Source organism: Lonchura striata, chromosome 2 (assembly GCF_046129695.1).
Source record: "Lonchura striata isolate bLonStr1 chromosome 2, bLonStr1.mat, whole genome shotgun sequence".
Classification (NCBI taxonomy): Eukaryota; Metazoa; Chordata; class Aves; order Passeriformes; family Estrildidae; genus Lonchura; species Lonchura striata.
Genome location: NC_134604.1, coordinates 84,734,682 through 84,757,570, shown reverse-complemented (window position 1 = coordinate 84,757,570; position 22,889 = coordinate 84,734,682). Strand labels below are relative to the sequence as shown.

The following is a 22,889-nucleotide window of genomic DNA, read 5'->3' as shown; positions in this document are numbered from 1 at the left end:
CTTCTTTCTGCATAAGACAGGTAAAGTAATATTACAGTTGCCTTCTTGTGATGGCTACATTATCGATGCACTAAGCAAATAATAAGAAATGGTAATATATTCTCTTTGTTTTCCAATGTCAGAATACTATTTTTTTATCATCTGAGGGCAAGAAGAGGCAGATCAATGTTTTATTTTTCCAAGTGGAATACCCTTATCAACTCTAAAGTAGTTCAAAGGCCATAAAATTATTGAAAATATTTAAAAATACAAAAACCTTCAATTTATGGCAAGTAAATAACCGTACTTCTTTAATTTCTGATCATCAGGAGAGTTACTGAAGTTGCAAATAATAAAATACAGCTTTTGATTTGCATTTTCAAACATAAAGCCATGGCCCTGGTAGATCCTGATATATTATCCAAAACGGAGTAAACACAGTATCTGAAGGGAGATTAGGACTACCCAGTTTGTTTGAGACTGAAAGTCTTACTGTTCTTTTAAATAAAGAGCAGTGCCAGAAAGACATTATCTTAGATACCAAGGGCATTCATAAGAAAGCTGCACCTTTTAGTTCAGCATGCTAAGATTCACAGTAGGAGACTTAGAATGTTAACTATTCACGATTCAGTGTTAATATCTACAACTGGATAGTGGAGAAGAGAAAAAAATAGATTGCACCAAAAAAACAGCACACATTTTACTGTCCACATTGGTCCTCGAGATTTAAAAATATTCCCCATAAAATCCAATTAAATTAGCATCTTAGGTGAGAATGGTAGAGTGCAATGCATATTTGCAAAACTTCCATTCAGACTGAGCTTAAAGTTGAATTCTCAAAAACATATTGAAATATTCCTTTCCTTGGACATTACTGTCTTCATAGACTGCTTGCTACTTTCCTCACTTGAACCAGCTTCCAAGTGAGGACAGGACACTACTTCCAACATCACATTAAATACCAACTATGCTTTACTGGCAGTTAGTAAAATACCTACATAGGAACAGATACACCTCAGGACAGAGATTCATCAATTTACTTAATTCAGCTACATCATTGATGTACCTTTCACTGATTCTAGCAAGAAATGGTTCCTGAAATTACAAATATGTTACTAGCAAAAATAGGACTAAAGACTGTTCTTTGACCCTGAGCAGCACACACACTGATGTTACACTACACCTTATCATAGGTGCCATCTGTGTCCCTGCAGTGTCCTTGTGGCCCTTGACATAACTATTACTTTATGTTGGCTTTTTGCATTTCAAAATGCCCTGGCACTATGTATTGTAGTTTTCTTGCAAGTCATCGCAGTGGTTCTTTCTCCTCCTCCTCTTCTTCCTTTTATTCTCCTTGAGAACATCTGTAGATCTTCATGTGAAAGAAAGAAACAGATTTGCTCACTCATCTGGTTATCACATTTCCTGTTCTGGGAAACAGCACTGTGTTTTTCACACATTAAGCACTTTACATATGACTATGATTAATTAATTCCTTCTGTTGTCAGCTTTACATGCTGACTCTCATACTACCATCAGTATTTTCCCAGCTGCTGCAGACAGTGAGTTACACCAGAGGGAATAACAATGCTCCTGCTATTATCACTCCTGCTTAAAGGGTGGATCTCATTTAGCCAGTCAAAAAGTTGGAAAAAAGAGCAAGCAACAAAGTAGAGATGGGGAGCTGGTGCCAAAGTTGTGCTAGGAGAAAGCTCTTCCTCTCTGGCAAAAAATAGCCAGTATAATAATATTTGTCACCAGAGCATGTGCCACCCACTCTCCTGGGAATAGCAACCTTGCCAAACACTGAGTCCACATCTCCACAGCTTGACAGCTGAGACATAGTAATGTATTGTTACACTTCCCAGGAACTAAATAATGTATTATTAACCCTTAAAGGAAGAAAAAACTTTGGTTTCAGGTTTTCATACTGGCAGTTGAAACAGTAAATTTAATTCCTCTTACACTCTCATATTTTTTCCCTGAAATATTCTTTTGTGAAAGTGTAGATAAATACAAATTTTCAAACCTTCTCAGCTTACTCTTCTAGCCCTAGCATCTTCTGCTGTATCACACAGAACAAGGAGCAGGTTTATCAGCTAAAAGACATCCTCAAAAATCCCTTCATTCTTAAAGAACATTAGATTTTCTCTCTCATAGATGAGAGGGTTTTTTTTTTATTATTTTGTTAGCTACCCCACTTGAAGCCACTGCAGGTAGACAATGTTTCCTGAGGAAAGAACAGGTATTTTTGCTGCAGCAGAGGTGCTGCAAATCAGTCTGAAAGCCAACAGATTAAAAACATTGTTAACATATAGTGTTGAAATTAAGATTAAAGTGTATCTTCATAATAAGAGCATTGTCCGTTTTTAAAATTCATACTAATCCATTTTAATAATCTGTGTATCCTAAAGCAGCAGAAAAAAGCTTAAAGCACATTGTGCACAGGGATAAAAAAAATCTGAGGAGAATAATATACCAATTAAATTTCACATAACTTGTTTAATTGCTAATTGAGGGCAAGGTGAGGAAGGACTGGTATTTAGTTGATTAGAACAGCTGCTTCAAACAAGCCATTTGAAGCTATCACAAAGCCATTTCAACCGGAGATGAAAGGACCCCCAGAAGCACCTTGGAGGCCATTCTGCAAATCCAAACCATGACAGCTATCTCCTAATGGAGCTGTATTGGTTTCTTTCTTTCTCTGTCCCTCTCACAGAAATTTTAGATGGAAAGAGTGGCTTTCCAGCATTTGCACTAATTAAACAGCTCCTTCTTAGGTTTGCAGCAAAGGACCAGCAGCTGATTATGAGAACACGTGGTATACTGATTAGGAGACAGCTAAATCTGAACAGAATAAGGTGCAAGTGACAAAGATTACCAAGAAACTAATTGAAGGAAAAATGCTTGCCAGTGTTTCAGTACTACACTGTTTCACTGGAAAAAAATAGTATGTCAGTGCTATTCAGAATAATTTAAAAAGTTTTCTTACATATTTTATTTCTTAAATATCCAAAACTTATGCTTTAAAATTTTATTGCCAAAAGGAAAAAAGTATCAATTCCATATTCTAAAATATATAATTATAAAATAATGTTATTATGTTAGGATCAATATTGTTTACAGTTGGGAGAATTAATTTTCTTGATGGCTTTTTGAAAAATCATACTTTGTAGGGTCACAGGGAAAGAATCTAAGCACTTTAGGGTCTGAGTTAATTTCTTTATTTCTCTTACTCTCTGGATAAGATCTCTAAGGGTGCAAAAAACCTCATCAGTTTTAAAATGAAAATGCCTACCTCATACCAGACAGATATATAGAAGATAGTAGAATATCTAGAACAGAATTTCTCTGTTAGAAAATAGTTAGTCAGTATAATATTTAGAATACTTCAAAAATATTTTTGATCCTAATTCTGGGAAAGACTTTGGCCTTTAGCAATACTAGCAGAGTGCACCTTGTGCTGAATAGACATCAAAGCCAAAACCAAAAGTCTTCAGAAGATCTTCCTAGGCAGGGAAATTTATTCTCTCACATTTCTATCAGATGGGATTCAAGACACATGGTATAATCTACTGAGGAGACAATTGTCACTTATAGCTTTTAATAAAACCATAATCCTAAAGCAAATTTTCCCTGGAACATGGCAAGGCACTACAGGTACTACTCCTTTGCCTAAATGAGATACCTATAATGAAAGCCTCTGCTACAGTTAGTCACTTTGGACTCTCCTTATAAGAGAAAAGTAAACTTTTAAGGACTGCAATATATCTGTTCTAGCATAGACAGCTCCATTAGTCTTGCAAAGCACTTATCTTTCTCCACAGATAACAAATGAAGCCAAGATATATCAATGGTATCAAAAGTTGTCCTCTCCATGACAAACAGATGCCACACAGATTCAGAAACCTCCTACAGCACATTAAAACGTGTTGCATGGTCAGTGGAAGCCTGGATCTGAAGTCTTCTGCAGCCAAAGGTGAAACAAGCATCAGTACCAGGGAAGAAACAGTTATACTCGACTGTCTTTGTACAAAGCTTGCTAATAAATTATACTTAGTGAAGTATTTCTTACCTCATAAAGAACTTGTGAACATTTAGGGGGTTAGCATTAAATTTCAGCACTGAAAGAGAAGCCCTAGAACAATAATAAAAACTTCAAAATGACTGAATTGAAAATCATAAAAGCATGAAGACAAAGAGGGACTGACACAGTCGACAGACATTGAAACAGCTTTAAGACTTCTAGAGACTACTGAAGTGAGTGACATAAAAAGACATAGATTTAGTTCTACTGAATTGTAAAAATTATGCACTAGGGAAATTTAGGGTAGGAAGAGCCACAGAAGCAAGCTAGGGAGGACTTGAAAAGTTCTGCTTTGATGAAATGTCTTTCACTGACCACAGACCTGTAAAAGACTGCTGAAAAATTCGATGGAAGAAAACCATAAGCAAGGGAATACATCAGTGGACTATGTTTGTTGCAAGGAAAACCTGGGATATTTCTAAATCTTGACTGTGAACTCAATACCTTGAGTAGATATTATCTGTTTCAACATAGAACATCCTGATACTCATGCCTATGGCTATAACGAATGATGCAAAATATTCCTGAAAATTTTGTAAGATATTTAATAATTCATGTTAAAACCTCAGTCTTAGTACCAGAAAAAACACCCACTTCTAAAAATCAGAAAATGCCACAACTAAAAATAAAATAGGAATTATTAATTGAAAAATGAATGTTCAGATTGTGAGGAGGGGTGCACTTCCATCTGAAGACAGCAATGTAGTAGGCACCACTCAGTTTTAATTTAGCACATATTCAGTGTAAGAATTATAACTTTTTCTCACACTCACACTTACCAACAATTTCACTTGGCTCCTTATTGTAAAGTTTTTTGTTCCAATAAAGAAGTCTGAGAAAAGGAAAGGATACCAGAACAACAAGGCAGATACCCAAAAACATATGCCCTGTGAAGGCTGCAAAATCCAATCCCTGAAAATAAAAAAAAAAAAAACTAAATTAAAAATCACTTCTTTTTCTATATTACCTACAGGGAAAACCATTGAGCTTTATGTACATTAACAATCAATAATAAACATAAAGTAATACAGTAAGTTCCAAGTACAGTATCTGCTGTATTTCATCTGTTTCAAGGAGACAAGCCATGTTAAAATTTAATTCAAAGAACTAAAACATTGCATTACAAGTTATTCTGAAACAAACCTAATGTTCCTGAAATGTACAGTAAAAAAAACCTAAACTAAATTATTGACTTTTACTTTTCACATAAATCACTGTAAATTCATTTCAAATCACTCAAAGTCTCAGAAATAATTTAATTTTAATGACCAATTTTGTTTTAAACAGGTGACAACAGAAATGCTTACAATAATTCTATTTGAACCATTCTCTTACAATAAAAGTATTATATGTCAATATTGCATTTATTCTTCTTTCTGGTTAATAAATGAACACATTTCCTTATATTTTGCACAATGAAACCTTTTAATGAAGAGGTTTTAAAAAAGGTGAAGCAGAACATATTAAAAGGCTACTGGTTTCAAGCAATAAGAATGAACAGTGACAATTTGCCCTAAAACTTTGAAGTTTGCCATTCTGTGAGTAGAACATTGGACCAGATGACCTCTGGGGTCCTTTTCAATTGAGTTATTACATTTTTCCATATTGCACACATTGTAGTGGATCAGGGTTAGCCTTTGGGCTGGGCTTTTCTGAAGCAGTCATGACTCGCCTGTCCAAAAGAAGTGACTCATGAAGCTCCAAGGAGTATCACATCCAAGTAGTCTGGTAGAAAGGACCTGTCTTATATTCAAAAAACAGAGGCTGTCTGAACTGGTGATCCCAGTAGATCTGTGACACCTGGAATGAAGCATGGCTCAAGCCCTGGATGGCTCAAGTTGTCCCAGCTGAATTTTCAGAGTACCACTGTTTTCCCAGAGACTCTGGAAAGTTAATTGATCTCCCTATGACACACCTTTATGTGTCTATTTTCCCCTGATTTTTAACTATGAGTTTCCTATAGATCCTTTGGTAATTCCAGTGCATATTAAAAACAGCTTCCCTTGCAACTGCTGATACTACCTCCAATGTGTTAAGACTTTTGGGAACTTACTGCTTTAACTGTGTGTTCTTCTATATTGTCAAATGCTAAAAGAATTGATGTGGAAATTTCCTAGTTGAAATGTCTCTGGTTCAAAAAAAGGAAGAAAAACTTTCTCTATTGCACCACAGGGCATAATAAAAGACACATAACACAAGAAACTGATGACAGTCATAAAGAACTTTCATAGCCAGATAAAGATTGGTGCTCTTTGGCAAAAAAAAAAAATCCATAGCTTGCAGACAGTCAAATAAATCTCAAACCATAAATATGCAGACCTAGGTTTATTATTTGATCCTATTAAAATATAGGTTTAAGCTTCCTGAGGTAATGTCATCCCTATTTGCTGTTTAATAGTTGATTCCTTGACTCTTCTACTCTCCACACACTAAAAGGTGAAACTATACCTGTTCATTCACTGGCCTTTTGTTGTAACTTAGCTATAAACATTGCTTTTATGAAAGCAGAAGGAAGACTCTTCAGGAATTGGAATGAGATTATTTTAAGAATTGAACAGGAAAGATGTCAAACCACAAAGAAAAATAATGTACCTTCATTCAGTTTGCCTACAAAATACGTCAGCCACTTAGGTGTCTGACATCTCTGTAAGACAGATTTTACAAATCGCTTTTTACAAAGAGTGGCCTCTGGGCATGAAGTTAAGATTTAGAGCTACAGGAGACATTTCTATGAGAGACAAAAACAACATTCATAACTCTAGGAAATTTACAAATTAATAAATAAAGAATCTCTGCAAAGACTCAGGGTCTGTGAGATTAGCCCCCAAAGTATATAAATTCCTTATCAGCCATGTTTATTTTCTTAATGACAACCATTTACAATAAATTGACAATAAATCTATTTTATATATGGGTTGCCTCTAAGACTATAGCTAAAAAGAAAGAAGGTACAATTTTGGCCAGAAAAGTAAGAACTTTTAAGCTTAACAGTTGAACTGGATTTAGTTCAGAAATTTTCCAAGTTTGATAGTGTGCCATTAAACAAGTCTGGAAGCATGCAAAATCATTATTCAGTTTCATATGGTCTCAAAAATGGCAAAGAGAGGTAGGAAGCCAACATTATTTAAGCTGTAAAAACACTGAAGGTACACCAGCCAAAATAGAAATGCCTAAACCTGATTGGAAAAAATAACTATCCTCTAAAAATAAATAATTGGAAAACAGGTGGTTGAAGAGCAATAAAGTAGTTAGGAGTGGTCATATTATATTCAATACAGAATTACCAGAATGAGGAAAATTAATTTGGCACTCAGACTAGTCTTACAAAAAAGAAGTGGAGATGGAACTTTTCTTAGACTGGCAGCAACTGCATCATGCCCTCATCATAAAGAAAGATGTCAGCTACCACGCCAACTATGATGGTAGAAATTCTCTGTAGAAATACATAGAAATACAGATAAATGCTAAAGTAGGAAGTAAAAAAAGATAAATAGGAACCAAATGAATTCTTGGTAACCCTCAAGTTTAAATATGTGATGTCTTCATCACATATTAAAGGATCTTGACTTTAAGGAAGTAGCTTATTGCAAGTAAACACAAATACAAAAAATCACTTTACATTTTTGTTATCACACCTATTTCAAAGGAAAAAGAATCATGTTTGGTTCCTGAAATGCCATGATGCAGAGGTTCTCAAAAAATACAGCACAAGAAATACGTCACTTGAAACCCACAAAATTAATTTCTCAAGCAAATCACCTCAACCTCGAAAGCAAACTAAAATGCTGAGGATAAGAAGGAGGTCTCAGGTCTGACTCATAGCTGAAAGGAATTGAAATGAGAACAAGATTACAATACCCTTAAAAAAAAAATCAGGATTAACACAGCTTCATGACATAAGAGCTGACGTAGATAAGCCTTGAAAGTGATTTGCAAACACCATAACAAGGGAAAAAAAATGTCTACTAGATTTTTTGGCATCCTATCAAAGAGCTTACCTGAACCTTTCAGAGGGAGTAGCTGGGCTGAGATTCAGGATTTTGTTAAAGTTCATAGTATCAGCACATTGATCTTCAATATCTCTGAGATCCCTAGTGAAAAAGAAAACATGCTGCTCTGCTCCTACTGCAGAACAGCTTTCCAATTCAGCTGAAACAAATTGTTTTCTAACATGGAGTGTGCCTATTTCAGGACAGAGCTTGCATGACAGGATTGTGAGACTGGAGTCAGATCTCTTCCCATCCCTTGCTCCTGGCTTTCCTCCCCATTTCCTCCTTGCATTGATCCACGAGAGACAGTGAGTCAAAATTATTCCTGATGATCACTAGCTTTGGACAGCTGATGGATGCCCTGTAGCCATGAGGAGGCTGAGGACTACCAAGTTTACTACTGTTTATGGCTGATATCAGACAGGCTGAAATATAGTGAAATATAGACAGCTACCTTGCCTGATGCTTTGGACTGGGTGCTTAGCACCAGCCCCTCTGCAGCACGGGGAATATGTTTTGGGGGGAAAAAAAAGGCTGGTTTCACACCAGGCATTGTCAGATAGCTGGTAGCCACCTGGAAGCCTCTTGGGGAACTTTAGGAGACTGAAGGGTTTTCACTGTACCACAGATACCATAGATGCAGCAGAGGATACCAAGGTTATGGCACAGTTGCTTCATCGGTTGTCCCTGTCCCTTTTCCCACACCCCAGAAAACACATGCAACATCTCCACAGAGCCTACATTCATACCCTTTCTGGCTGTGGATAGCACATTTTATACCTCCTGAGTCTTCTGCACTGCTGGGGCTAGGATTCAGCATTGTAAAAAAGCATTTAAGTGCTCCCCATGTCTCCAGCATACAACAAAAAGTCATTTTCACAAAGATTTTCTTTTCCTGCACAATAGACTGGAATAGAATTGACATGCACAATAGGCAAGAAATATTTTTCTTCCAGGAGATTTCAATCTATGAGATAAATACAAAACACACTTCAAATGTCCCTTACTTGAGGCTATGATGATTGTGTCAAATTCCTTCTCTTCCCCAGTCAAGAGAAAATCTAAAGATTTAGCAAAACAACAACCTAAAGGTTCCACTGCCTACAGATTCAGAGCTGAAACAGAATGGGAATCTTTCCTTGGTTTATACTTTAAAATGCAAAGGCAAATACATCAATTTCATATTAGGAGTAGGTATCATATTGTTTTGCTAAAATGCTAGCTTTCTATCATCTTGAATTTTTTTTTTGATTGCTTCTGGAGATGTGAAATTAAATTCTAGTAATTCAGACCTTTCCACAAGAAATCTGCCTATTTAGAGCAATGAGAAAGTAAAAATTATAGCTATGTGCATTCGGGGAAAAGAAAGTGCTGTGTTTCTAGCCAGAATGCCCTTTACTTAATATTTTAAAACTAATAAAATGAAGAAGAGCAATAGTAATTTATTACTTCTACACTGGTTTAAACATCCCTTCTAGGTGAGTGACTGAGATCTGCATTGTCTCTCACAGGAGCTGCTCATGATATCACTGAGCCAGAAATCGCTGATAGTCTAACCCAGTTACATTAAGATAATGTTCATCTGAGACACTGAATAACCTTATTTTTTGTTTTACATTATGCTGTTAAATGATTACTACATGCAATTGATAGCAAAAATTCTGAAATCAGATGTAAGCCCATACATTTTAGTTCATGCACTTTACCTCAGTGCAATTTCCTCTTCAGAAAAGGGATCAATCAAACATTGACAGAAGGGGTAGAGTTCTACAAATTGATTAAAAGTTTTAACAAGCTTGTATCCAGCAAACTCAACAAAAATAGCATACTAAACTATGGGAAATCATTTTCCCAGTGCTTGAAATATTTTTAAAGTTTCATGTATAGGATTTCCTCTTCTTTTTTTTCAGAAGTACCTACTTTCCTTCATAAATATTTTGGTACCACAATTTTTCATTAAATATAACAACTAATATCACACCTTGCTAAATTCCATCATGAAGGCTGAAGTCTCTAAAAGGCAGCTCAGGAAAACCTGCTGTCAATTTTTCAGGAAATTCCTGGTAAATGGCAGGAATAATTCTGAGCAGTATGCTGAAACCTCCAAATCCTCAGTAGACATCAGAGTAACAGCACAAACTTTATCCCATGCTAATAAAAACAGTAAATAAAATTATATAATCCAGTGGCTAGCATATGCTAAAACTGCCTTTGATCTTATCATTACTTCTTTCATGCAGATTTAGCTTGGACACACCAGTGTCCAAGTGCACATGTCGACAGCTATGTCCACAGTCCCATTTTGCTCTGGAGACCTGTTTGCCACCCATTCTTTAAAGAACTTGGAATCACAGCCTGTGCTTAGAGCACAGCAGCTTCTGATATTAAAGGTATTTTAGTAGAAGTTAGTGAAGTTCCCAAATACAGATTTGCTATCCAACCCTTCTGAGAGCAAGGACCATGTCCAACTGGTTTGTGCTCTATTGTGCATATAAACATTGAGTACCCAAAGTCTGAAGCCCATATCTCCTCAAAATGAAAATATAATTTTGTTAACAGTGGCAATTCTGTAGCAGCACTCTGAAGATAATAAAACATTAAGAAATATTTTTTATTCACTAAATAAGTTTTCCATTTGCTCTTATCCTAAAATCAAAACATAAATGCTATTTTGTGAAAATTCTTCCAATTCCAGATAAGAACAATCAAAAGCACAGCACATCTTCCTCTTCTATTATGCAGATGTTCCACTGATTCCAGTCATGATGGTAGGGAATATGTCAGGATTATAAATTAACAACAGGTACAAAGAAAAAATCCTTTAACATTCATTTGCATCTCAAGACAAGTACTTATTGCTACATTGAAATAAGCAAAATGTTACAAAAATCTTATTTATTCAAACATGGTTTAGATAAAATATTTTAATATGATATTAGTTTTCCCCAGAACCTAGGGAGAAAAGTCTCTCCAGCACCACAGTAAATAAAAAGTAAAGCATTTCTAACACTGTAACCAAATAACAGCACCCAAAGTAACAAGGCTGCATTTCATTTCATATTGATATAAAAGCCAAGGTTTCCTACAAAAGTGTAAACTTGCATAATATTTTACTTGGATGCTTTTAGAGGTTGATAAACAGGAGTGAAAGGTCTGGAAGACTGGCAAAATTCTCCTCCTATTAGCACCTAAATAATGTAGAAAAACAAATAATCTGCATAGGACAGTTCACTATTCAACTTCCTGCAGGGACAATTGTCCAAGTACTACTGTATTTGCTGTGCAAAAATGACACTGAGAATGAAGTACAAAAGAATGAAAAAAAGAATTTCAACAAAAATATCAAGCAGAAAAAAATTCCTAGAATTCTTAGAATGTCCAAAAACATGACCATAATGATAAAAAGAGGTAGAAACCAAGTCTTTTCTATAGAAAATATCATAATAGAAACTACAAAATATACTGCATGAAGGAGTGTTTCTAAGATGCCATTAATGCATTCATGAACTTTTACCTCTGTAACAGTTCAAAAAAAATATTTTACTTGGTACTAATATAGTAGGTTCCCCATATGCATTTTTGACACAGAACTCTGGTAGCTCATATAACTCTTCTTCACAGCACTATTTACTAGAAGTAGTTTCAGAAACAAGACCGCAATATCCATATTTCTCCTCCTGATCAAAAGAGAGCATGCTGGAGCAGGTGGACAAAATTAGGAATGCAGCTATTAGTTCAACAGCTCAGACTGTAAGAGGCCAGATGGTCCAGCTCCCTCTCTGACCTCTCTCTTGGCTTTATCCAGTTATCCCAGTCAGCATTCTCCCAGGCAAATCTCTTTTAGAAGGGGTGAGCTCTAAGCAGTGAGGACATACCCCAGACCATGATACTCTGCCTCAAGACCAAGGATAGGTCTTTGACCCTCTTTTATTTATATACATAGATATAGCATTTGAGAATATAGAAAAGAAGTAACATAAAGTCTATGGCCCTGTGTTGAACCTAATCTATTTCACTACATTCTTATCTCTGTGATGCAGCAAAAGATCTGAAAATAATCTAGACTGAAAACATCTGGAAAGATTTTTGTTCTTGCTTCTGATACAGAATTTGCTATAATGTCATATTTTCTAGGGTATGTATACATCTGAGGCCTCCTAAAAATATCAATAGCTCAAACTAGAAAATATAACATGTTTTCAATTGTGATTGCTTAATTATCTCCCATGATTATAGCCACTTCTAAAGGTTCTACAGAAACAATGAGTTTCTGAGTATTCATGAAAATGACCTGTATGGCAGGTGCTAATTATTCTCTTTTATATCAGAAGCTTTAAAAAGGTGCACAGATTTCATATCTAAAATTTAAAACTCAGCTCTCAAGTTCTCAGCTAACAATAAGTATTACAGCCTTCAAAGTTGCCATCCAAACTAGCCAACTGCAGTTGGCATTTCAAATATTTTGATGGCAAACATTCAGTTTATTAAATGCCACAAACTTTCAAAGACTTTTCCACTTTTCCAACCTGCACAGTACTTAATTAATTTGAGTGCATTCAGTTTATTAGAAAAGATCCTTCTTCCATAAAGCAATAGAAACATAAGTGACTCCAAATGAAAAAAAAAAAAAAAACAAAAAACAAAAAACCAAAAACCTTGGAATTTTATACTACAATTCTCTCATCCACTTGTACAGTTGTTTTTGCACTAGCTCAATAAACACTAAATTATAATTACTTTTCTGGGGGGGGTTATGCCACCTGGCCAAAACAGAAAGCTTATCCCTGGTGTCCTTATAGGTGTGCCCATTATTTCACTGCCCCTTCCATGGTGCTGCTTGTTGGTGAGGAGAAGGGCAGATCTGCCCCATGCCAGGAGGGGCTGCCCCTTGCATCCTGAGCAGACTGTCTCACTGCTGCCCCATAGCACACCAGGCAAAGCGGGTGGGAGACAGTGACAGAGGCAGAAGGAAGACTTGATGCCCTCATGTTCAAGGGTAGTAGGGATAACTGAAAGCACAGAAAACTCAGCAAACTCAGCTCCATGCAGATGCTGAGGGCTGCAAACACTTGCCAGCAGTGCCACAGCCAGTCCACAGGGCAGAGAGACCCATGTGGGTGGGAAGAAACAGTGAGACTGGGATGCTCCTGCTGGATCATTCATGCCATGCAGTCCCACCCAGCACCAGCCATCATAGCTTTCCCTTTGGCACCAGGCACCCAGCAAACAATAGGAGAGCCAAGAGTTTGAAGCTAAAATCTGTCTCTGCAGCCTGGAGATAGCAAAACATTGTCAGGAGGTGGGAGCCAGCTGCAGCCTGTGCTGCACAGAAGCACCCACCCCCCTCTCACACCCCACATCCTCTTGGGCTGTGCTTGAAGGATAAAGTGCCTCATGTGTATCATGGCTCTACAGGGGCAAAGCAACTCTCTGTAAGATATCTAACTGTCTCATATTTAACTTTTGAGAGAAAAACCATACTGAAAAAATGGATGGATTTTCATCTTCATTTTCACATTTTTTGTTTTTTGCAATTTGTTGCCCTGTCTGCATCCCTCCTTTGTTGTGCTTCTTTCCTCACTTTGCCATTGAAAAGGAAATCCTCAACAACAACAAGGAAAGGAAGCTGGTATTCTTAGTCCAGATCAAAACGTCTATTCTTCATCACTATTTCATCCCCAAAAGATCACTCTCTTCTGTCTGATCATCCTACTAAAAAAAAGTAGCACAGCAAAAAGTCGATTATGTCATGTTTATATGGCTGTCTGGGGGAAGAGAAGGATCAACATTGCGTAAGTCAACACCACTACTTAATTTTAGTAGCCAAATGACTGCAGTACATACCCTCTTCCTCAGCTCCTGCTTTGAAACAATAATCACATTTGGAGGATCCCCAACAGCAGTGGCAGCCCCCCCAATATTTGTGAAGATTACTTCCGCAATCAGGACGTGCCTAGGATCAAGATTAAGTACTTCACAGAGCCTGCAGTGTAAAGATAATGAAATTAACTTCTTAGCCCATGGATAAATTACCTTAAATATTAAAAAGCACAAAAATTACAAAATGCAGTCATTTCATAGACAAATGGTAGGATTTTAAACATAATGTGTCAATAAATGCTATGTTAAAGCATTTATTCTGCTAAAGTAATTATAACAATGTAAGTGAAAATTGATAGATTTTTCTTTACATTTAAAATGCAGTTATTAATGCCTACAAAATTGATGCATTTTCAAAAGCATTTAATTAAAAGTAGCCAACTATTAGAAGAATCAGACTACATGGAAAATAGCATTTCAAATTTTCAGTGTGATACAGCTTCTGAAACCATGGGCCTTAAGCTGCACTGACCTGTGGAAAACGATTCTGGTCAACCACAGGCTCTGCACTCAGCAACAGTGATTAACTTTCTTATGGGAAGCAGTGGTAGAGGATTGTGCAGGCTGCCTATTAGCCATGAATCATCTATTAGAGACTTTAGCTTTCAGGCTAGGTTTATTCAGTTTATTCTGTTCCTATTTTCCTCTTTCTCTAAAACTTGATCATGAGTATTTCTATTTGTGATGAAACAAGAGCAGAAAATACCCATTCCTTATGGTTAAAAAATTCTCAAAATGATTTTTTAGCAGTTCAAACATACTTAATACTTCTTTGGTAGGATACTGCTTTGATAAAAAAAAAGTAAATTGCTGCTTTAATAAGAAGCACCTTAAAGTGCTCTGACAAACACTGGGGTTGACTCAGTAACCACATGATCCATTTGAACTCAATGCCCACTTACACAGAGTAATCTTCACACAGATTACTCCAACTCACAAATTACATTTACGCACACACCCATGTAATCTGCTCTGTCCTGAAGTATGTTTTTGACTTTAAACTTGGGCTCTGGTAATAAAAGCTGAAAGTTAAAGTCACACCTAAGCACTTTGGAGTAAGAAACAACTGCTTTCCTCCTCACCATTTATCAAAAGGTTGCTCCAGAATGTAAAGATGGAGACCACACTTAAATTATTATCCCCTATGTGTCATAGTAAATAGGGGGAAGAGTGCAGGAAGAATGCTGTCTCGCTGCAATGCTCTCACATATTTTTCTGAAAGAAGGGTTGGACTTCACTGTTTAGCCTAAGTCTGTGTTATTAAAACCTATATTTCAAAGAGAAAAGAGTATTGCAAAAACCTTAACCTGATTCACTTACACTATCACCAAGATTGTAAATTTAAAACTCAGAAAAAATCTCTGTCAGATCACATATATGTCAGCACATTAAAACTCTGGAAAATAATAACTGTGCAAAAATACACTATTTCCTCAGCAGTATGAAATCATTCAGTTAAAGGATACTTTGTAGTACAGCTGGTCCAAATGTATCAATTGTGGTACAAGACCACAATTGTACTTGCAATTTTAACTCCATTGCTCCTTGACATTTTTCTTTAGTGATTCTTTCTTTTTAAAGGCCCTAATGGTATTTTGAAAAGAGAACTATAAGGTAAGTAAGCAAAGGCTAAGCCCAAAGTATAAAACCATCAGAAAGTCTTAGTTATATGGCAGGATCACAGTTCTTCAGTTTACTTATCCTGGTTAAATAATTCTTCATGTGTAAAAATATTAGCCTTTTCCAGTTCCCAGTAACAGTGTCTTGAAAATAAACAACAGCTAAAAAGGGGTAGTTATTACTTTTTTAGCAGGTTACTACAAAATGCATAGTGAAACAAGTATCATGTTTTAGGCCTTATTACAGGAAATATATACCCTTATGTTGGCAGAGTCAGTATGATTTTCTGCAAGCTTTATCTCCATGGCAATGGAGACTGCACAGTGCAACACAGTGCAGCTGTAGACAATGGCAGTAAGATAAAAAAGAAAATGACCCCCAGCATGAAGCTTTTTGAAGTAGGCAATTATTTGGTTTTAGTGGGTGAGATAAAATTTTATTTTAGTTTTGATAGTCATTCAAATACAAATGTTTCCCACATATTGAGTTTCCCTTTCTTCAGTGTTACAGGCTCATTTAGTATGAAAAAAAAGGACTTGGTATATCTTTAGTACAAAAGTCCATTACTTAAAGGTGGCTACAAAGGCAGAGGCTCTCCCTTCACAAGGATCCACATGGGAAAGACAAGAGACAACAAGTACTAGGGAGAGACTTCACCTCAATATAAGAAAAACAATTTATGGTTAAAACAGTTAACCACTGGAAAAAACTCCCCAGGGATGTGGTAGAGTCCCCATCACCAGAGGTTTTCAAGACGTAATTGAAAAGAGTGCCAGATAATCTCACAGGCTTCCTTTCCCATGAAAGATTGGAACAGCTGGTCTTTAGAGGTCCCTGCAACCTGGGCTGTTCCAGGATTCTTTGAAAACAGAATAAATTTTACTGTAGCTCTGACTGCGAAAAGCTTCTTATGCTACATTGATTTCAATCCATTCCCAAATTATATTTATCAAAAATATTCTGTACCACAGCTAAAGAAAAGAGGCCAGTTTAATAGCTCCAGGGCTGCTTACTGCTAGAAATGCAATTATTGATTAGGGTATAGCAAAGCTATCTCTTTAAAATATAATCAGACAGAAGACAAATGGAGCTTTCATTCACTAGCTATTTCCAGTCTAGAATAAATTTCACTTGCAAAATTGGTTTTTACTGCTTTACACTGCATTTTAAAGAGGGGGCATATCTTATTAGAATTTTGTGTACTTTAATGTGATCATGACTGCAAGCATTGCATCTCTCAGGACCATTTCTAAAATACACTAGATCTTTCCAAAACTGAACTGGATTATATAGATTTGCCTAACCAGACACAGGTTAAATGCAGGTTAAACAGTAATTTATAATCCCACACTGATTAAATGTAGTTGCATATAACATGTTATTAATTTTTTATATTATTTACAGAAATCTGAAGTAATTAAATTCATGGTTATCTGCTCAAAGTTCCAAATATCTCAGGTCAAACTGTGCAATTAGCCAGTAGCCATCCCAATGACAGGAATAAAGTTTAGATTTTCATATTCAAGAAAAAACTGTTAGATGAAATATGGACTTTTTAAAAATGTATTTGTCACTATTATTAGAAGGGATAACGATTTCACTAAAACATAAATTACTATCTAAAATTGTATATAAGTATCAGCCAGCAAAGAATAAAGCAGCTTTGATTTAAAATTTCTGCCTGCTTTACAGGGAAAATAAAATCATCTACTAGGGAGCACTTTTGATAATATGCAGTTGAGATATGAAGACAAACCAGAACAGTTAGCTGACAAGGCAGTGTTCACAGGTTTCAAATATGTGCTCAATATTAATGCAAAGGCAAAAGGCAACCCATCCCTCTGAAAGTGCTAGCTTTTTATTCTACTACAATGAGGGTATTTGAAGTTCTAATTTCCATTTAAATTATTAAGAAAACCTCCAAACAAGTATTTTTCAGACATGTCTATTACTGATTGCTGGCTCTAAAAGACCAAGTCCAAATCTGTAACAACAAAATACCTTATGGTTACTGGAGTAAAGAGCAGCATAGTAGTAACATTGTCCAAAAATGCAGAAAGAATTGCAGCAATGAGGCACAGAAGCGTAATCATGGCCCACACCTTGCCTCGAGAGAACCGATAAGCCTAGGAAAAACAAACAGAAGCAAAATTAATGGACTAAATCACTCCAGGTTAAATTTCAAAAAATAATAGATAAAGCAATTTGATCAAAATCAAGCAACAATGAGCTGAGAGCATTTACTATTTGTTTACTATTACTCCCTCTCCAATAATAAATAATTTGGCATGAAAATAATCAATGGAAGTGGGCAAACAATCCCATCATGCAAACAAAGAAACAAGTCTGAAGAAACACCACGCTCTGCTGCCAGTCATAAAGGGGGTCTGTGGCAGGAGTAGGGCTGAGCCTCCATCTCCTGCCTGCATGCCCAGGTGGACCAGCATGGTTTAGACCTCCCTTCCTCTCCACACCTGGGACATGTTCCCCATCCTCAGAGCAGCACTGCTGGAGTCCAGAGGAGGGCCACAAATATGATCAAAACACTGGAGCATCTCTCCTACGAGAGCAGGCTGGAAGAGATCTGCATTACTCAGCCTGGTGAAGAGAAGGATCACCTTACAGCATCTTTCAGTACCTGAATGGGGACAATAAGACAGCTGTGGGGGGAGGCTTTGGGCAAGGGTATGTAGTCATAGGACAAGAGGGATTGGCTTTAAACTGAGAGAGTAGGCTTAGATTAGGTATTAATTAGAAATTCTTTACTGTGAGAGTGGTGAGACTACAACAGGTTACCCAGAGAAGCTTTGGATGCCTCATCCCTGGAAGTGTTCAAGTCCAGGCTGAATGGGGTTTTAAGAAACCTGCTCTAGTGGAAGGTGTCCTTGCCCATGGCAGGGGGATTGGAACAAGATTATTAAGGTGTCTTCCAACCCAAACCATTCTCTAATTCTATGGTTGTGAGTCTATGAATTACACTTTTCATGTCAACTTCTGTTCTGCTACTGTGCAAAGGTCTGTGGCCACTTTTCACGTGTGGTCATAAAGTTAAAGATAGTTCCCATATTTCTTCTGCCCTACTGCCAGGCATAAATAGACAGTTCAACTACAGTAGAACTGCAGTCCTGGGGAAATCAGTGAAATATTCAGATTAACAGAGTCCAAATGCTTTTGTACCCTACTGGGGACCTTTAACATTCTCCTGTAGAAACAGAATTGCATTAAGAGCTTCCTTTCGTCCACAAAGGATTTTTCCAGTATTACAACATAACCACTGTCATTTCTAATATGATAAGTATACATTGACCTTAGAAGGGTTCTTTAAAGATCGTGCTTGATGTGAAAGATTTGAATAAGCAATAATTTGATAAATCTAGAAATACTTAGAAGTACCAAATAAACCCACCTTTACTGCACAGTAATCAAAGAATCCAGTCTCTGAAAATATGGCCACCAAAACCATCTGCCAAAAGAAGAGGAAAAATATAATCCCTTGGAACTGATATATAAAAGTAATTGAATTATTACTCAAAACTAAAGCAAAGCAGTTTCTGATACTGACAAATGGACTTCTTAACTGACACAGCTTTGAGAATCCAATCACCCTTATATTAGAATATCTACTACAGCTGCCAGATGTCTCTAGTTAGTGCACCATATAGTGAAATTTACTTCTTAACATAAGCTGTCTGTATATGTCATATGAGTCTGGTTGAATTTTATTTGTAGTGGCTAGAGTGGGCATCATGTATTAAGTACTCAGTGTATCTCCCTTGTATCATTAATCAAGAAGAACCAATAAGTGTGTTTGCTCTCTGCAGAGAGCAGAAGATACTCTACAGAGCACAGAAGGTAGTAGCTTCAAGAAATACTTGCATTTTCCCACATCTGGCAGGTCTCCTGTCCTTCTGTCTTTGCTCTAAACAGAATTTTTTTTGCTTTGCTTTCTTTTTCTGTGGGGGATGCAAGGAGCAAGGACCAGTGTCAGGAAATAAGAAAAGCTCAGAATGGAAACAGATAATTTTAATTTTGTCTCTGTATATTGTATATTTTGTGTTAGAGTCTAATAGCATTTGGACAACGCTTTTTACTACAAATAGCTCCAGGCAAAGTGATTAAAATAATATATGATTAAAATCTCATCAGATATTACTTCTCCATTTCTGGCTTGCTTTTTCATAGCTTCAGACAAAACAGTGAGACAAAAAACAACTCTTTCAGCAGAGTGTGTTTGAGGAAGGCATTGAATAAACAAAATAAAAAAGAAAAATGAGAGTGATAATGCTTGGCCCTTAAACAGGTCTTCCTGTTTATAAATTCCAAGGATGTTTTTAGCATGTTGTCAATACAATTTCACAGATTAAAAATAAAATAGAAAAGAATCAACATTTCAAAATACTCTTTCAGATGTCTGATTCTCATTCTTTTTGGTAAATTCCTTACGAGAAAAATGTTCATCATAAGTTGTCTGAGTAAAGTACAATTAACAAAATGTTCTGAAAGGAAACATCTCTATACTGAATGTGATTATTTTGGCACATTTATAGCAAAAGATATATTTTAGTTACCATTCCAAACAATAATGCCAGTGTCTCATAGTCAATCCACTCCACCACTTTGATCATACTTGGCCTCTGCAATCAAAAAATACAATTACTAGTGAATGCCACCTAACATGTGATTAGCTATGACTTATAAATTCTGCTTAATTTATGAACCATTTAAATAAATGTGATGAAAATTAATAAGTGTTCCTACAAGCTACATAAAAAGGACTCTTTATAATTGCCATTACTACTATTATTATTATTACTAATTCAAAATACTGCTGGCATCCTAAATCGATCATTATCAGGCTATTGGTTGATCTAGTTGTTCCTTACTTAACATTACAGAAATAAAAGATAAACAAATTACATGGTACATTGCAGTTCCCTTTTTGGTAAAAGAACAAAAGCATACCACTTCACCTGTGAACAAACTGGAAGGCATTAAAGGGAACATAGTAATGATGTGCTTATGAGAACAACCGAGAAAATCAATCTGATGTTTGACTATATATCAAAAAAGAGTAAGCAGCAGGCGAAACAAAAGGGTTGGAACATGCAAGCAGGAGATGTAATTATTTAGGGTAGTATAAAGCAGTGTATTTCCATTTAGGTTTGCTTGGTAGCCTAACATTACTGAAAATAACAGTGTTAAACAAACGCTGGATTAAGCTGAAAATGGTTGCAGTCAGCTTCCTGCAAATCAGAATAAAAAAGCATCAACTGATGTTTTTGTATTCCCCTTGTCTACACATTAATCTGACCTCTTTTCCCACCCTAGTTTCTGTCCTACCATTTCTCTTTCTCAAAAAACACTGCTTTGCCACATGCTCAGTTAGAGCTGGGCAAACATGGAAATGAATGATACCTGACACCACAGTCATAGACAAAGGGAATATTACAGGTTGATAACTTACCTCCCCAACAATAGCTAAGGCAGCTAAAGCGGCCAAAGCACCTAGCATGGCTGCAAGGGTCCTGTGAACAATCTGCAATAAAAGGTAAGAAATGACCACAGACTCCTCTAAGCATTTCCTTGCTATTAAAAAGGAGGGGGGGAAAGGATAAAACCTCATGTATACAATTATTTTCTTGGCTTGCTTAAGGGTTTTTTCTGACTAGATGATGGTTAATTACTTTGCTATTAAAAAAAAAAAAAAAAAAAAAAAAAAAAAAAAAAAACACACTGACCCACAAACAGAACTAAAAACCAAATAAAACTAAAAGGAAAAAACAATAACAAACTAACGCCTTGCCTGTTTGCGTAGCAAACATTGCTAGGAAGTCTCATCTCTAATATCCAGTTAGAGAAAGGACTTCAGCACCAGTTTCTTATATTTGCCAGTAGGTCACCCAAGAAGGAAAGCAATTCATCTTCCCTAACTTAAGGATCAAAAAGCCTCGTCCTGTTGGCTTCCCTTCACATCCCATGGAAAGAAGATGCATACCTAGGAGATGATCCATCCCATTCTTAGTAGGGGCTTGTTCAGCAAGCGTGCCCTGAAAATGTGCTTTATTTCTTCAAGAACTCATCTGTAGTTATTTAATCCTCTATGTCTAGAAGATCACAGATTGTGTAAAATAACGGCTAAAGTAAGCATGTAATTAATAAAAATCACACTACAAAAGACTGAATCTAATTACCAGCTTTCATTATTAATGTGTTTAAATATTATTCCAACACAAGTTAAAATTATTGTTGAGGAAGAAATAAAAGAGTCTAGAAACATTTCATTTGCCTCTAATTTCATAAGAAACATTTTGCTGATAACGAAAAATAGGATGAGAGCATCTCAAGGCTTTCCTCCATGTTTGTAAAGGAAAAGCAAAAAAGGAAACATTTGGCTTTGTTTTTTCTCCTTGATTATAAATTTTTAATGTAAATGGCAAAAAACTGCACAATTTACAAAAATAGAAAAATAAATATATAAATTACTAACTCAAGAGTAAAAAAATATATTTGTCTCATTCTCCTGTTTTCCTTAAAAATGCACTGAAGGATAACCTATTCATGGTCACAAAGCAGGAGATCAGACCAAGATTTTTATGCCCTAATGACCCTATTTGTTCAGAGCACAGATTACAGCTCCCACCAGCTCCTACACAAATGTGTGTGATAACCCACTGGTTCATTTTTGATTTCCCATTTCAGTGCATTGACATGTAGGAACACATATGGCCCTTCTGATTCTGCAAAGGTGGGGAGCATTTGATAACATTCCACAGGCTGGCAATCAGGTGCAGCAATTAGACCTTACAGCTCTCTCCAGGCAGAGCTGTCCATCAGGGGAGGGGATCAGCTTCTTACCAGAGCAAAGCTCAGGTGTGGGCTAAAAGGAAATCCTCAGCTGTCCTCAAATTGAAGGTTTTCTCCTCATGCAATCCCCACCCACATTAGATGGCCCTTTTGCAGTTCTCAGAAAGATATCATAGGTTTTCTGAGATTTGTTTAGCTACAGATCTTTTGCATATTTCCACATAAGCACTTTTGCTGTCACTGTTGTATGCTTAATTGCTTGCATTGAGTTGGCTGCATTTTCAGTTTCCAAGAGTTTGCTGTCACCTATGGGTGAAGTTGGCCTTAATTTATGCAGAAAGAAACAGAACAAATTAAGTCATCTGTCGGTTCCTTCATTCCAATGTTTTTTCAATAAGGATATACAAAAGTATATCCTTAAGAATGAACAAGGTGCAAAGCTGTATTACAAAAACTTAGCAAATGTACAACTCTCCATTCCAGCAAACTATCAAATGAAAGTCATAATGTAAAGCCTAGAAAGAACACTT

General features: G+C 36.3%; 1 protein-coding gene across 1 annotated transcript in view; it reads right to left on the bottom strand.

Annotated features, from left to right (window-relative positions):
* OCA2 (OCA2 melanosomal transmembrane protein) overlaps positions 1–22,889 on the bottom strand; it is a 161,800-nt gene that overhangs the window by 89,165 nt on the left and 49,746 nt on the right. The window contains exons 10-15 of the mRNA XM_077790875.1: positions 21,020–21,091; positions 20,124–20,189; positions 18,962–19,018; positions 17,557–17,681; positions 13,900–14,038; positions 4,846–4,978 (exon numbers count right to left, since the gene is read on the bottom strand). Of these exons, the coding sequence (XP_077647001.1) occupies positions 4,846–4,978; positions 13,900–14,038; positions 17,557–17,681; positions 18,962–19,018; positions 20,124–20,189; positions 21,020–21,091 (592 nt within the window). The remainder of the gene's footprint in view (positions 1–4,845; positions 4,979–13,899; positions 14,039–17,556; positions 17,682–18,961; positions 19,019–20,123; positions 20,190–21,019; positions 21,092–22,889) is intronic.